At 36.2% G+C, this 16675-nt stretch overlaps 1 protein-coding gene across 4 annotated transcripts in view; it reads left to right on the top strand.

Moving 5' to 3' along the window:
• The window catches only part of LOC150110596 (rab11 family-interacting protein 4A-like), a 249791-nt gene that overhangs the window by 191134 nt on the left and 41982 nt on the right, over nucleotides 1-16675 (top strand). For all 4 annotated transcript variants that reach the window (XM_090395061.1, XM_090395062.1, XM_090395063.1 and 1 more), the window contains one exon: nucleotides 10019-10100. In XM_090395061.1, the coding sequence (XP_090251187.1) occupies nucleotides 10019-10100 (82 nt within the window). The remainder of the gene's footprint in view (nucleotides 1-10018; nucleotides 10101-16675) is intronic.

Genomic DNA, 16675 nt, shown 5'->3' with positions numbered 1-16675 from the left:
CAAAAGTGGAGCAAGCTAACAACACTCCTATTCACTATATCATTTGCTATGGTTACTCTGCTACCATAACTATCCACCAGTGTCAACCTGCCATAATTATTTTTCCTCTTGTTTGCCACTAGAAGAAAAATTCTCTTGGATTAACTTTGACCTGACTGCCTAATTTCCTTTTATATTCTACTTTTCCTTTTTTAATTATGCTTTTCACTTTTATGGCCTTCAGTTTATATTCTTCATGCATCTGTTCACTGCAAACTATCTTGTACTTCTTCCTTCTTTTGTAACACTGTTTGCTGGATCTCACTGTTCATCCATCTTCCTCCTTTTCTATTTTATTCGCTTAACTCTTGGTATGCAGTTATGTATTGTTTGTGTTAGATACTGCCTTTTTATTTACTATGCATTGTCAACATCTTTTATACATAATTCATCAACCCAAAGTATTGACCCCATATAGACCTTCTCAATAACTTTTTCCTGTTTGACTATCTTCTAAACCAGTAGTTCATTATCATTTTCAGCAAAAGGTGGCATTTACATCCACATCCTGTAAGGATATCACCAAATCTAACACCAATAAACCTTGTGTTGCTTCCATCATATACTGCTGCTTTAGATAGTTATCATGCAGAAAGTAACAAATTCACACTTCTTATTACTATACACTATTTCTTCTTTCTAATCTAGATTCATATAATTAACATGTTCCATTATGATTATCTTCTTTCTTTTACTTACCCAGCTAATTTGTCTAAACATTTCAGAATCTCCACATTCCCCAGCATGTGATGGAGAGGGACTGGGGGGGGGGGAGTAATTGGATCTGGTCATAGTATCAGAAGAGCTATCCATAACCTTGGTTATGGATAGGTAACCTTAATTGAGTTACTGAGTGAGCGACTACTTTGCAAGGTTATATCGTCCAAAATGAATGGGGTATCCGCGATCTTACGCCGTTAATGGCCAATAACGTGCGACTAGATATAGCAAGTATTCTAAACAAGGCTAAACCTCCAAAAAAGCAATATGCCACATAATCAAATAATTGCCCTAAAAAGTTATATAAGAATAAAAATATTATTATTACAGAAGCCGATGAAGGAAATGCAATGATTATCATGAATCAAGAAGAGTATAAAAAATGCAAGATGTCATGGTTCCACCGTATCAAATTATATATCGAGACCCCCCACAATGTCTTAAAGGAAAAAAGTCCGAAAATTACTGAAAAAAGTGATGTCATGGCCCAAAGAAAAATCATCAGGAAAATAATACCAATTCATGTTAAACCACCCCGTATTTATGGATTACCAAAAATTCACAAAACTAATATCCCCCTACACCCCATAGTCAATAGTATAGAAAGTCCCACATATAAACTGGCCCAGCATTTAGCCAAGTCGCTTGCCCCCCTTACTGGCAACTCCTCTACTTTTGTAAAAAATTCAGTCCATTTTAAAACACTGGTTAAAAATCTTATCTTAAAAAATTCAGACATGATGTTTGTTTTGATGTCACCTCTTTATTACCAATGTACCACTTATAGACACTCTTGATTTAATCAAGTCTAAATTTCACCTGAATATTTTTGAATTATTTAAATTTACTATGAATGCAGGTTATTTTACATGGAGAGGAAAATTCTACAAACAGATCAATGGTACTGCTATGGGCCCCCCCCCCTCGTTAGCAAATTTTTACATGGAACACTTTGAAAACAAAGTACTTACCACAGCTACATACAAGCCACAATTATGGTTACACTATATAGATGACGTGTTTGCCATCTGGCCCCATGGACAAGACACTTTGGTGCGTACACCTACCTAAACAGCCAACATCCCATAATCCACTTCACAGTAGAAAAAGAATCGAATAACTGTTTACCATTTCTTGACACATTAGTCACCCGCCTTTCAGATGGATCACTATCTTTTTCCATTTACAGAAAGCCTACACATACAGGAAGATACCTACATAAACAATCACATCATCATCCACTCCAAAAGTATGGCATTTTAAAAACACTTGCACACAGAACCAGAGCCATTTGTTCTAACTATCCCTACAAAATAGATAAAATACTACATAGGCCCATTATTCTGCCCTCCCCTAATACACAACAAAAACACAATGTGACCATTTCTATTCCCTATGTCAGAGGTACATCATAAAAGATAGCCAAAGTATTGATGAAATATGGCCTTCACACTACTTTCAAACCTCATGTCAAACTAGCAACTCTCATCTGCTTGCCTAAGGATAAACTTCACCATTTAGCACACCCTGGAATGTATGAAGTTCCCTCTGACTGTGACTTGGCCTATTATGACCAAACAGGAAGATCAGTTAACATCTACCTGGAAGAACATGAAAAGTACATTGGCTACTATTACTATGGCAAGTCAGGACTGGCAGACCATGCTTTGGACACTCCTTCACACAGGATTAGATGGAGGAAAATGAATGCGCTATTTAGGAGTCTTTACAGATCTGAAAGATTATTTTTTGAGTCAGCAATGGCTTTGAAGAATTCTTCCAACCTCAACAAATATGGTTGCATTAATTTGCCAAAAATTTGGGGGACTGTTAACTCAAGAGAAACTCCCACATAGCTCTTTCCCCCCCCATTAGAGGGCCCAAAAAAATAGGACTTTAGATCTTTTGTCCATTGCAATTGCATTGTTTCATTCACTCACTGTCGCATGTACAAGTGTGTTGTGCTCTGACGATGCCGAGTTGAAATTCAGCGAAATATAAGCAGTTAATAAAATATCTATTTGATGAAATTGTGTGGTCTTGTTAATACCGTTAAAAAGAAGTCATGAATAACCGTCAACACCTAAGCTTATCTGTTAGAATCATCCAAATGAAGTTACCACTGTAACATATGTGACAGATACTGTGGGAATAGAGGTGGATGAATTGGAGGTTGTTAGGATATTGCAGAATCTCAATGTAAACACAGCTGTGTGATTAGATGATATATCAGCTTGGGTTTGAGAGAATGTGCAAGGGAACTGCCAATGTCTCTGGTTAGGCTCTTTAATTTAAGTCTCAGCTCTGGTAAAGTATACTAAGGAAGTGGAAAGAGGGCAAAATAATTACCTTGCATAAGGGAGGTTCTAAGATGCAGTACAAATTATATACTAATCAGTATCTCAGGAGTGGTGGTAAAAATACTGGAAAAATTCATCAAAAAGAGAATTCAATTATGAGTAGATAAAAATAAAAAGGGTTAGTCATGCCATAGTATTTTACTAACTTTTTATAATGGAATAACAGCTGAGTTGGATAAAGGAAATGGCTACACGATGATTTTGCTTGATTTTGGAAAGCCATTTGACACAATACTACATGGAACTCTATTATGCAAATTAGAACAAATGGGGATATGACACTGTTATGTGGATAAGAGGGTGACTGCTGGACAGATATCAAAAAGTAGATATGGAGGGACAGAATCGAGACAAAAACAGGTGACTAGTGGTGTGCCACATGGTTCAGTGCTGGTACCACTGCTGTTTAATTTGTACATAAATGATATAAGAAATAACCTGAATGGAAACAGTCAGTTTTTTGCTGATGAAGCAAAATTAGGTAGAGTAATAGTTAAGGCAATGTGGAGAGCTTGCAGGATAATTTCAAAAGGCTGTCAGTATGAACAAAAGATAATAGGTGTCAGTTTAATGTGGAAAAATGTAAAGCTTTGCATTTTAGGATAAGTAAATTACAAGCTGATTGTACCAAATTGATGGAACTGTACTCCAGGAAATAGATGAAGCTAGAGATTTTAGGGGACATATTGCCAAGGTTGCCAATAAGATTAATTGGCTATTAAAAAACACTAACAAGAAGATATAAGGAATGTATATCTTCTTGTTAGTGTTCTTCTTCTTCTTTATAAGGCCTTGATATGTCCACAAATCTGAAAACAAACCCCAACTCAACATCACCAGAGTTAAAAATCGGTACTATCAACGTAAGAAGCCTGAATGGCAAAGAAATGGAGCTAGCTGAGGAATTAGATAAGTACCAGATCGACATAATAGGGGTGACTGAAACAAAAAAGCCTAAAACTGGTGAGATCTTTCTGAGCAATAAATACAAAATGTTATATTCAGGCAATGACAATCAAGGAAAAGAAGGAGTAGCCATAGTATTCAACACAAAATACGAGGCTAATCTTCTTGAATGGCAGTCAGTCTCAAGTAGAGTAATGTGGGCAAATATGAGAATGGGGAACTGGACAATGAGACTTATTTGTGCCTATGGTCCCACAGAGGGTTCTACTAAGGTAGAAGTGGAGGAATTTTTTGATGATTTAGAAAAAAAGCAATTGACACAATGAAAAAGGAAAAGTTGGTCCTTGTTGTTGGGGATCTAAATAGTAGAGTAGGAAATCATTGTGAGACATACAAAAATATTTTGGGAAAATTTGGAGAAAAGAGCAAAGCTAATAATAATGGCAAATATCTGTTGGATTTCTGCTCAGGACATGGACATGGTTATTACTAACACCATGTTCCAACATAAAAATGTACACAAATTCACATGGAGAGAAGAGGCTAGGAATAAGAAAAGTCTCATTGACTATGTTATTGTTGATAGTGATGTTTTCTCCCTGGTGCAGGACACTAAAGTGTACAGAGGATTTGAAATTGGAAGTGTTTAGTCTTGAGAAGGATAAAATTGAATTTCATATTGTAAAAAATAACATGTAAGAAAGTTTTAAAGCGAATAAAAGTTGAGCAGCTCTCAGATGTGAACTGTAGACTAAAATACACAAAGATTATTGAAGAAAAAATGAAGGTGTTTGAGAACAGGAATCAAACCTTGGAGATTCAGTGGCAAACTCTAAAGAAAACATTGATTGATTCTGCCAGAGAGGCATGTGGTGAGGTTGTCTGCAAGGATAAAAAAATCAGAACTCCCTGGTGGACACAGGAAGTTAAAGAGGCAGTGAAGGAAAAGAAGAAAGCATATCAAAAGTTCCTGGCAAATAAGTCAGCTTGTGCTCATAGAGAATATAGAGACAAATGCAAGAATGCTAAACACTGTGTAAAACTAGCTAAAATAAATCAGGGGAAGACTTTGGCAAGAATATAGAAAATAAATATCAAGAAGGTGGCAAAATATTCTGGAGGTTGTTGAAGAAGCTTAGGAATGGAGGAAAGAGTGCTGTAAAAGGAGTTAGAGATGATAAAGGTGACATGAAAACAGGAGAAAAAGATATCCTTGAAGTATGGAGTAATTACTTTGAAAAACTGCTAAATGAAACAAGTAGTGATGACAGCACAGTGGTAAAGAACACTGACCAGGCATGCAGTCAGGAATACATATCCATACTTGAAGTCGAAAAAGCCATCAAAGGTTTGAAATGTGGAAAGGCAGCAGGAGTTGATATTCAACCAGAAATGCTGAAGTATGGTGGTATAAAAGTCTTACAGTGGCTGCACTGCATAGTTCAGAAAGCCTGGACAGAGGGACGAATTCCCGATGATTGGAGTAGAGCTCTCATAGTACCCATATATAAAAAGGGAAATAAAACTGCATGTGAGAATTACAGAGGTATTTCCCTACTGAGTGTTCCTGGCAAGATCTATGCAAGTATACTTGAGAAACGGTCGAGAAGAATTGTGGAAGAAAAGCTTATTAAAGAACAAGCTGTATTCAGGCCAAACAGAGGCTGTCAGGATCAGATCTTCACTTTACGACAAATAGCCGAGAAAGCATGGGAATATAACAAAGATCTGTATTTAAGTTTTCTCGATTTGGAAAAGGCATATGATAAGGTGCCAAGAGAGAGAAGCTATTCAATACGCTGCAGTTATATGGTGTCAATGGGGCATTATATCAAGCAATACTTAGTCTTTATATGAGTTGTAAATCAGCAGTTAGAATTGAAGGAAGTACAGGAAGATGGTTTAATGTTAAATCTGGTGTGAGACAAGGATGTACATTATCCCCTCTGTTATTCATTATCCATATGGATCACATTATGAAGGAAAGTGGTATTAAACATGATATCAAAATTGGAGATGTTAATGTCAGCTCTTTGCTTTATGCAGATGATGTTATACTTCTAAATAAATCCGCTACAAGTCTGCAAGATTCTCTGACTAAATTGAATAGCTGTTGTAATAGATATGGTATGAAGGTTAGCAATAAAAAGACAAAGACAATGAAAATAGGCAGAATCATTGAAAATGTCAACTGTGTTGTAAATGGAGATCCTGTGGAACAAGTAAAACATTTCAGCTACTGAGGCACGATTTTTACTGAAGATGGTAAATTAAATATAGAAATAGACAACAGAATCAGCAAAGCTGGTATGGTGGGAAGTCAATTGAATAAATTCATATGGAATAAGAGAGAAATTAGTCAGAACACTAAATTAGCTGTATACAAGACAGTGTTCAAACTAGTTTTAACTTATGGATCTGAGAGCTGGGTCAGAAGTAAAACACTTGACCAAAGACTAGAGACCGCAGATATGAGAGTCCTGAGAAAGATTATAGACGTGAACAGATGGCATCAATGGCAATATCGTATTAAAAATGAGGATATTAGAAAAGAACTTGACATTGTCAGCATCCAGGAATGCGTTAGCAGAGCTAATCTCAGGTGGTATGGTCACCTAAACAGAATGGGCGAGGAAAGATTTGCAAAACAAGTGTTCTCTGCCAGGTTGGCAGAAAAACGACCCAGAGGAAGACCACGATATAGGTGGATTGATACGGTACAAAGTGCCTTAGACGAGAGAAATATAAAATCTGATAATGTTGGAGTCGTGACAAATAACAGACTGATTTGGAGGAAAATTGTAGACAGGAAGTTAGTAATGATATAATTTTTTCATGTAGTACTATTATATCCTGTACACCCCTTGTGGGTACATGGCAGGAATTTGATAATGATGATATGTCCACCTCTGGATTATTTTCCTGAGGTCTGTTCTCCCAGGTTTTTTGGGGATGAGGAAGCACTGGAGAAGATTTAGAGGTGAATGGTGAATAACCAAGGTGGTGAGTGGTCTGTGGAATGTTACCTATGAGGATAGATTGACTGTGTATGTGGATTGCAGAAGTTGGTTGATAGGAGAAAAAGAGGGGATATGATAAATATTTAAGTTGCTTAAAGGGTTTTATTGGATTGATGCAGATGAAATGTTTCAGCACTTGGCTAGAGGGTCAGAAAGAGGTATGATAGATTGTGTAGATAGTTTCGTCTCCCGTGATGAGCCTTTGGACTCCATGGAGGTGCCCATACAATAATAATAAGAACAGCATCCTATTAGATATACTAGTCTATTGATCTCAACTTCAGACCAAACAGCTTCTAAATCTTCACACATACTACTTTTTCCACTTCCACTCTTGCAGGACACAATTCTTCTACTATAATTGATAATATCCACCTCCTCTCTTCACCTTCCTATCCTTTAGGGAAATTCTGTATCCTACCATTTCAAGTCCTCACAGTATATCATGCTCAATCAACCAAGTTTCATTTATTCCAGTTATCTTTGGGTGTACTGATTAAGTCAATGCTACAAATTTAGCCCCCTTTAGTTCTGATATTTGTATACAAGCATAACAATTCTCCACTCTTTGGGACCATCCCATCAATACCGTCACTCTCTTTCTTCTCATCATTCCCTAACTCTGATTTTCATTCATATTCTTGTCCTGCTATAATCACTTCCTTGCCTTCTGTATCCATCCTCTTCCTGTCCTTCCACAACCTGCTTCTCATCCTCTCTCTGACTCTTAGTGGTACTAATTTCATATGAACCCTGTGTACTTGTAGTAAACAATTGCTCCACATGACCAATACCAAATCCATTCAAATGCCTTCCATCTGCTTTGAATCATTCTAGCTTCCCTTGGAATTTATTTCATACATTCACAAATGCCTGATGCAACTTAGCCATTTGTCATTCAATATCATTGCTCTCCTCTTCGGTTCACTACTGTCATATCTGGGCAACAAACTGACCACTTTCCCAGTGACATTATTATCCTTCACCTCCTGCAAGAACTTCTTTAAATCCCTTTCCACATTCTTGTCTCTCTTCAAGTTGTTTGTGCCTACTACTGCTACCACTGCTAAAGCCTTTGATATCGGTTTTATTGTACTGCCACCTGGATCTGTCTTATGCATGTCATTTTTTGCCACACTATCATCTTTAGATACTTGCTTCTTATTAACCTTCTTGTCATTTACATCCGTTTTTCTCTTCTTTAAATGTTCAATTTCCTTCTCCATACATTTAACCTGACTCTTCATTTTTCTTGTAACATTGTTCTCATTTTTGGAATGCCCTCACATACTATAATATGTTCTTTTTTATCATTTAATCTAACACTCCATAAATCTTTAATTTTTTGGGTGCATATATAAAACAATTGTTGCATCATATCCACTGCAAAAAGGCCAGGGAAAATCTATCTGAGAGTTGAGACCTTCAGTGTTGCTGGCATACACTTCTTTATTGCCACTGCTGCCTTTTCCATAATTGTTGTACCATCTTCTGTAATCATTATTCCTAAATAATTATAAGCCTTTACTATATAAGTAAAGTGGATATTAGCTCCAGCATTATTTCAAAACTGAATGTAGAAACTATGAAACTTTCGTTTAAAAAAAAAAAAAAAAAAGTCGACCAGAGAGCTTATGGGAATACGCTCATTGGCATTCATGAATTTCCTTAGCACGGACTACTTAGAAAACATAAACACTGCCCAAGTGTCTATATATTTTTCAGTGCGTAAAAAGTATTTGCACACTAACCGAGAGTTCGCTTACGAAAAATACATCTGTCCGGCATTTCAAATTTCTTAGTACTGAATGAGAGTTTTTGCTCTCTTAAGGTTTCTGCCTGATCTCTGAAGAAAACCAACCAGTTCGAAACAGCTGTCAAACCAGTAAAACCTTATCAGAATGGACTAATAGAAAGTGAATATATAGACACTTGGGCAGCGTTTGTTTTCTAAGTAGTCTGCACTAAGGCAACTCTTGAATGCTGGTGAGTGTATTCTCATAAGCTCTCTGATCAATTTATTTTTACGATAGTTTCTACATTCGGCATTTGAAATAATGCTGGATCTAATATCCACTTATATAAGTTTGCATTACTGAACTGAAGCTTTTTGGCTCTTTATTTTAGTAAATAAGCCTTTACATTTTGAATGAATCTCATTGACACTCTTAAATTTGTGTTTTTTGTTGCTGGTTTTTTTTTTTTTTTTTTTTTTTTTTTTTTTTTTTTTTTTTTGCTTATTACCATAATACTTGGTTTTTAGCTGTATTTAATATATTAAGCCATAATTCTGACTTTATAGTATTGCAACCATATTTTGTAATGCTGTTTTTGATTTTGCTATGAACACATATTGCTAACATCATTTCCCTCCAGATCATGGCATGGCATGGTATTTCCCCAGGCTGGCTCCTCAGCTTGTCATAATCATCTGTTTTGTAATTCCACACACACATCTCTTCACTAACTGGCCTTATAGCTTTAATTGCTTTGCCTGTAATTCACAACAACAACCTTAACTGAAAATTCTGCATTCCTGATTTCTCTCAGATAATCACTCTGATAAGTGCAACTTCTATGATTACTGACAGCATTTCTGCTGCTCTCAACAGATTACACACTCCCCCCCCCTGCCAAATGCTTCTCATTTAATGTGCTGCCCCAGGTAATTATCTCTAAGCTGCTGTATAAATTCTGTTTCCTTCCCTTTCTGTGACCATTTCTCCTTCTAATCTAACCAGCAAGTATATCAGAAAGAGTAAATAATAATACTGTATAATTTTTTTTTTTTTAGTATTTTGCTTTCGTGCCATTCATATACTGATGCACTTATATCCATAATCAAAATAATCTTTCAAAATCGATTTTGTGTTTACTCAAACAATCTGTTCAGCTGCTAAAATATTCTCATAGATTTAAAATATTACTGGAGGTCACTTGTTCAGAGATATAGCTTTTTTTTTTTTTTTTCAGGTTATGTGTTTTACAACATGAATACGTGCAACTTAAAGAAGAAAGTGTAGAACTTAAATCACAGCTAGAAAAACTGAAGCAGGTAATGTTTATTTTTACTGGAATCTTACCAATGTTATGTATGGGTGTTAGCCAATGATTTTCTTTTTATATCTTTTGATGTGATGGACTATCATTCACTTATGGGGAGCTGGCTCATAGTATGTATAGAAGTTATTTGTGACTGTAGCACAAATGTGACCAGGCCTTACCTTATCATGATTAATAGCTAAAAGACTTAGTTTTTTTTTCTATATATTAAATATACTGTATATATAAATCTGAAAAATCCTAATGGCATCTTAATTACCCAAATATTAGTATGTCTGTATATACTTTTGTTTCATTACACTCCTATTAGAGGAGTACATCTACCATTGATGCCATCTGTTCACTTCCCTAAATCTTCTGAGAACTCTCATATCTGTGGTCTCCAGTCTTTGATCAAGTGTTTTATTTATAACCCACTCTCAGATCCATAAGTTAAAATTGGTTTGAATACTGCCTTGTATATATGCCAGCTAGTTTAGTGTTTTTGATTAAATTTATTCAGTTGACTTCCTACCATACTGGCTTTGCTAATTCTGCTGTCTGTTTCCATATTTAATTTGGTATCTTCACTAAAAATCATGCTTAAATAGCTGACGTGTTTTGCTTGTTATATGGGGTCTCCATTCGGGATGAATGGAGAAAATTAATGACCATCTGCCACATGCAGATTAACTGGACTGAGCAATGTTAAAAAAAAAAAACTGCAAAAAAAGTTAATTTTTTTTATTGAAAAAAATGCTGACATCATTTCTCACTAACAAAATTCAGATTTTAAAAGTATTCTTTTCAGCCATCCTTTATATGCCATAAACACTTGTGCAAAAAAAAGGAGAAAGAAAGAAAGAAATATATATACATATATATCTATATAAAATGTGTGAATCCCAGCCATGAAAAGTTGTAAAACTACATTAGTATTGGGTTCTGTGAGCCTAAAAGTTTCAGATAATCTGGAAACTATTTTTTCAAGAGCAAATGTGAAACTTTTTTTTTTTTATCCAAACTTTTGGTACTGTAAGTTGGGTGGTTTCACATTGGTTAGGCTGGTTAGCAATGATATTTGCTGTGATGAGAAGTAGTTCACTGCCATTTTTTAAAATATTTATTTAATACATTTTGATATGCATATTACAAAAATAAAAAATGTATAAAATAAATAAATCTGCTGACACAGATTTATTATTTTATTCCCCAAAGAGAGAGAGTGAGGCCACCTACCTTTTGAAGACAAGGGTGCAGCTATCAACCCTTAGCCAATCACAGAATAGCTGATTCAAGACTATTAGTGACTTTAATTGGCACCCAGAGAGAGAGAATAGCAGACAAGTGCTACCATCTCATGATCTGTAACACTATATATATAAAAATAAATCATCTAACACCCTTTATTCCCTTATTATAGGGAGTAGGTTAGACCTTTTAACTCTATCTAGCTTTCAGAGACTGAGTGGGCAGTTCAATCTCTACCAGTAACCAATCGGAGATAGTGGCCCATCACTAATTATAAGTGACAACCAGTGAAGAGATGGGCAAACAAGTGCTGCCATCTCTTGATACCTAACTCTAACAAGATATGTTCTTGTCTGAATTAGTGTGGGCCCTATGGTCATTATTCTTGAGTTTATAGGACAAAAAAACTCGTTTTTCTGGGAGAAAATACTTGCTTGCGCATGCCAGAGATTGACTAACTTGGAAACCAGTTGAAGAAAGGCTTCGAAAAAGTTCCTCCAGTCAGCCACTAGACTTGAACTGAAGTCAATCTTCAGGTGGCCTAACACAGAAGATGCACGTGTCACTTCCACTGAGCTGAGAACACTAGTCTTGTGGAACACTATATTATTGTCTTAAACAGTGTGACATAAGGCTACACAAGTTTTTTTTTTCTTGTATATATTACAATAATTACATAAACAAAATGGTCTTATTAATGTTTTGGAATAGATTAAAATCAGAGAAAATTATTAAAAATACTTTAGGCCAGTGTTTCCAACAAGGAGACCAGAGGCCAAATTTTTTATGGGATAGAAGTTTTTTTTTTTTTTTTTTTTTTTTTTTTTTTAAAGGAAAGAATAAAGAGAAAATATGAATAAATAAGTTTGAATATTATTTGTTAATTATTATTTGACACGTCCAGAGAGTCCAAAGACTCATTGAGGGAAGGCACCTGCTCTACAACTCTGTCTCCACCACTCAATCCACCAACTGACTGCAACTATACCAACCACCTACTGCCGACCACCACCACTACTATTTCTACAGACAATCAAAAACATCCATGCCCATGGTGGGATTTGAACTCGCAGCCCTTTGACTGGAGAGCAGATATACTAACCACTCGGCCAGCCAGGCCGAGTGGTTAGCTAAAGAGAATCAGAGTGTGCATCACAAACTACTAATTATTGTAATATTTACGAAGGTAGTTGGATCTGTTTTCTGTTTTTCAGTTTAATGATGTGGAGTTTGATCAAGCAAATCATTTTTCATAGACAAGTGATCTTGCCCTTTTCTTGTTTTTTCTTAATAGATACAATGATATTAGTACCTGTGGAGGCCCTTTGGTGGGATTTCTTAATACTGCCAGATGGACAGAAGAAAGATTACTGCTATAGATTCAATTCCAGTAGTTACTGATAGGACCTTTTTTTTTTTCAGCCCAAGTTAGTCCCTCATTCCCACAGGAGAGTAGGATTTTTCCATCCCAGAAGCTCAGGTTTACAACCTTGCAACTCTGAAAACAGTACCATGGAATTCACTATTTCAGACAATAATAAAAGTTAGAATTACAGTATGATGTAGATGTCTGCTATACTCTCATCCCAGTGCTTTATAATCAGTAGCCGTGAGTGAACTCAACTATCAGCGATGGCTAAGAGTGCACATTAAGTTTCAAAAGTTAGGTATAAAAAAGTTTTGTTACTACCATTGAGGAATAAAAACGGAGTTAGAGGATTTACTTATTTTACCAGTAACACTACAACTAATTCAAAGATGTGAAACACTAAAAAAATTGAATTAACATTTTAAATCTAGCAGTGATCAACCTTGATTATCGTTTTCTTGGTTAACCAAAAACTAATCTAAATTGCCAGAAGAAAATACGGATTGTAAAGTGTTAACTGCTGATGATTCAATCAAATGGTCATGGATTTTAACTAACAGATGTTAAACTAAAACTGTAGTTTTATCATAGATTTAGTTTCCATCTTTTCACAATGCCAAACAATAATGCCACTGATTTTGAAGTTTTTGTGTGTTTTTCATTGGATTCTCAAGCAATATTTCAATAATCATATCCTTGTCATTTATTATTTTTTTTTAACTGCAGTCTCCAAAGTAAATGTTTTTGACATCTAAATATAAGCTCAACTTTCTTTATGAAAGCATTCTTTCTCCTCAAGAATAAAGTTTTTATTACTTCTTTGAACTGATTTAGGTCATTTAGCAGAAGAAATCTAATTACATAAGCTGATTAGAATTGGATAAGTTAATTGCAGCAGTAATGTGGTATTCTGGAAAAATTCAGTAAATGTTGACTTCACTTCAAAATACACCAGCAATCCAGCTTTTGCTCAAAAAGAATTATCCACCCATTACCTGTTAGTAATGACCTCACTTCAACATGCAGTAAGAATAGCATAACTGATGTCTATATTTTCACACAGAGCAGCAAAGTCTTTGAAGAAATAGCTTGTCAATGAAAGAAATAACATACCCCTATAGTAGTTGGTACAAGAGTTGAAATTTATATTCAGTCTACTTTCATTCTGCCTTTATACTGTTGTTGCACACTCAGTTTTTGAATTTAGTGTTAGGTCTGTACATTCCACAGAGCCACTGCCATCTTGGTCACTTGCCTCTGCTCTGAATTCTCTCTCCTTGGCTGGCCAAGTGGTTAGCATATCCACTCTCCAGCCAAAAGGCTGTGGGTTTGAATCCCGCAGTGGGCATGGATGTTTGTGATTGTCTGTGGAAATACCAGTGGTGGTGGTCAGCAGTAGCTGGCATTCGTGTAGTTGTGGTCGTTGGTGAATTGAGTTGTAGAGGTGCCCTTCCTTGATGAGTCTATGGACTCCCTGGAGATGTCAAGTAGTAGTAATAATAACAAAAATAATTTCCTCATGCCCAAGAAACCGAAGTGACCAAATCTGTGCATACAGCAACCATGCCATAGCATTAGGGAGGCTATTATTTCTCTTTATATTTCCACTTGTCAATGTGCTCAACATCTAAGTAATACTATGAGCTATTTTGCAAACTTTTGCAGTGTGTTCTCTGAACTTGAGCTCTCACTCTCTACCATCACCTCCAAATCCCTGGTCTCTTCAATTTTCTGAAATTCAGTACCATCAATGTAATATGCAGTATGTAATCTTTGCATCTCATAAGCTTGCACTTTACCACATTAAACTTACAACTAACCATTATCCTTTGACTACACTGCCAGTTTATTTAAATCATCTCTACACCACCTTTATTAAGCAATATTATCCCTGGTACAGACCTGAGGCAATCCACTGGTCACCTTGTGGATTCTACTCCACCATATACGTACCTGCTAGCCTCGACACCATATCTGGTGTCGAGGCTAGCTGGTGAACGGTCGTGCTATCGGAGAGCTCCTGAGAGATTTGTGTATTTTGCTGATTTATTGGTGTTTTGGATTCAATTTAATGGACTTAAGTGTTTAATTTTGGTATATTATTAGAGCTTTATTAACGTGGTTAGTGTGCTAAAGTGTTTTATAACGTAATCTATGTCGGAAGTCGCCGCTAGATGAATTCGTAATGAGTAGTGTTCGTGCAAGCTCCAGATAAGATAAGTATCATTTTCAGTTATCGATACAAATTACTTAATATTGTGTAGTTTTGTTTTATTTGCCTTGCGTATTTTAGTGCGTCTATTTTTGGTGTGTTATAACGTTTAATTTGACAAAATACGTTACGGATAAATATCGCACCTGTGCGTAGGAAAATGGCGGCCAGTAATGAAGGTTCGCCATCATTATCAAAGAACGGTAGCATAAAAGAAATGAGTCAGTGTACTAGCTGTGAAATGTACGCTTTGCGGAGTGCAGTCGGAGTGTGGTTAGATGATGATAAAGGATTGAATGTGTGTAGAAAATGTAGGGAGAATGCGGAATTGAAGCGTATTTCGGATCGTGAGTGTGATATTTTTGTCAACCTTCAAAATGAAGGAAATAGGGATATGACAAGAAACGGCAAAGTTGTACATGAAAATTGTGAGAGTGTGAATGTAGAAAGTGTGAATGATAGTATAAATGGTTTCTCAGAGAACAAAAAAGATGCGATAGATACATTGAGTGAGATCGCGTTGTTGAATAGTGCGATATAAAGAGCAAAACAGCAGCTAGAGTGCATGAACAAAAGTAGACTGAATGGACCAACCAATAATAAAAGGTATGACAGGAAAAATAGACGTATGAATGTGAACATGAACAAAATGAAGGATAGAGTGCTGTATGGAGACTCGTTAGTACGAGGCGTGTTAGTAGAGGATTTGACAAAATCGTACCAACCTGGTGCGACCATAAAGGACGTAACTGCGTCTATTAGAGAGCAAAAGGAAAGGGTGAAAGAAATGATTGTTGTGGCAGGTACGAATGATTTGAAAGGAGATAAAATGGAAATGATAGAAGACCTGAATGAATTGTTTGAGGTAGCAAAAGAAAAGAGTGAGAGAGTTAGAATGATTAGTCTTTTGCCAAGGTATGACAGTGAAATTTTTAAAAGGAGGGCTATAATTGCAAATGACTTTATGCGTGGGTTATGTATGACGAGTGGTGTGGAATTTGTGGATGTGTGGAGTGAGTTTGATGGGCGAAAGGATCTATATAAGACGGATGGCTTGCATTTGAATGGTTACGGTGTAAGAAGACTTGAGAAAGTGTTGCTGAATGTAGTGGATGTGCAAATTCAGGGAAACTAGATTTGTTAGGGGGGGTGGGTAGAGATACAGTCCTTATGGAGGCAGTTGAATGTAAGAATGAATATAATATGCCAGAGCAAATAAGGACAACAAATCAGAGTGGGATAGTTAATATAAGGCATCAAGGTAGGGTTGGGGCTAATGGGGGTCTTAAATTCATGTACACTAATACTAGGAGTATTAGGAACAAGAAGGAAGAGTTTTTGGCCATGGTTGGCACTTCCAGACCACAGGTTATAGGTATTAGTGAAACATGGCTGACTGTAGATGATATAACTAGTGGGATTGAATGTGATGGGTATAGTGTGTTCAGGAATGACAGAGAGAATAAAATGGGGGGAGGAGTATTGTTGATGATAGCTGATGAGCTCCAGCCAAGGAGAATAGAAGTTGAATTGCAGGATAGAGAAAAGAGCACATTTGAGGCCATTTGGTGTGAGATTGTGGCTAGCAGAACTAAATATACAATTGGGTGCTGCTATAGACCAGGTGATGTAAAAGATGGTGGTGACAGTATGCACAAGCAAATAGAAGAAATGGGTGGAAGGAGGGTGATTATTATGGGAGATTTCAACTATGGTCGCATTGATTGGAGTGAGGAGAGGACACATGGGAGGAAGG

This window comes from Typopeltis vanoorti, chromosome 1 (genome assembly GCF_054136105.1).
Source record: "Typopeltis vanoorti isolate ZY-2024b chromosome 1, IOZ_Tvanoo_1.0, whole genome shotgun sequence".
Taxonomy (NCBI): Eukaryota; Metazoa; Arthropoda; class Arachnida; order Uropygi; family Thelyphonidae; genus Typopeltis; species Typopeltis vanoorti.
The sequence above is the reverse complement of the archived record's forward strand: the minus strand, read 5'-3'. Positions and strand labels throughout refer to the sequence as shown.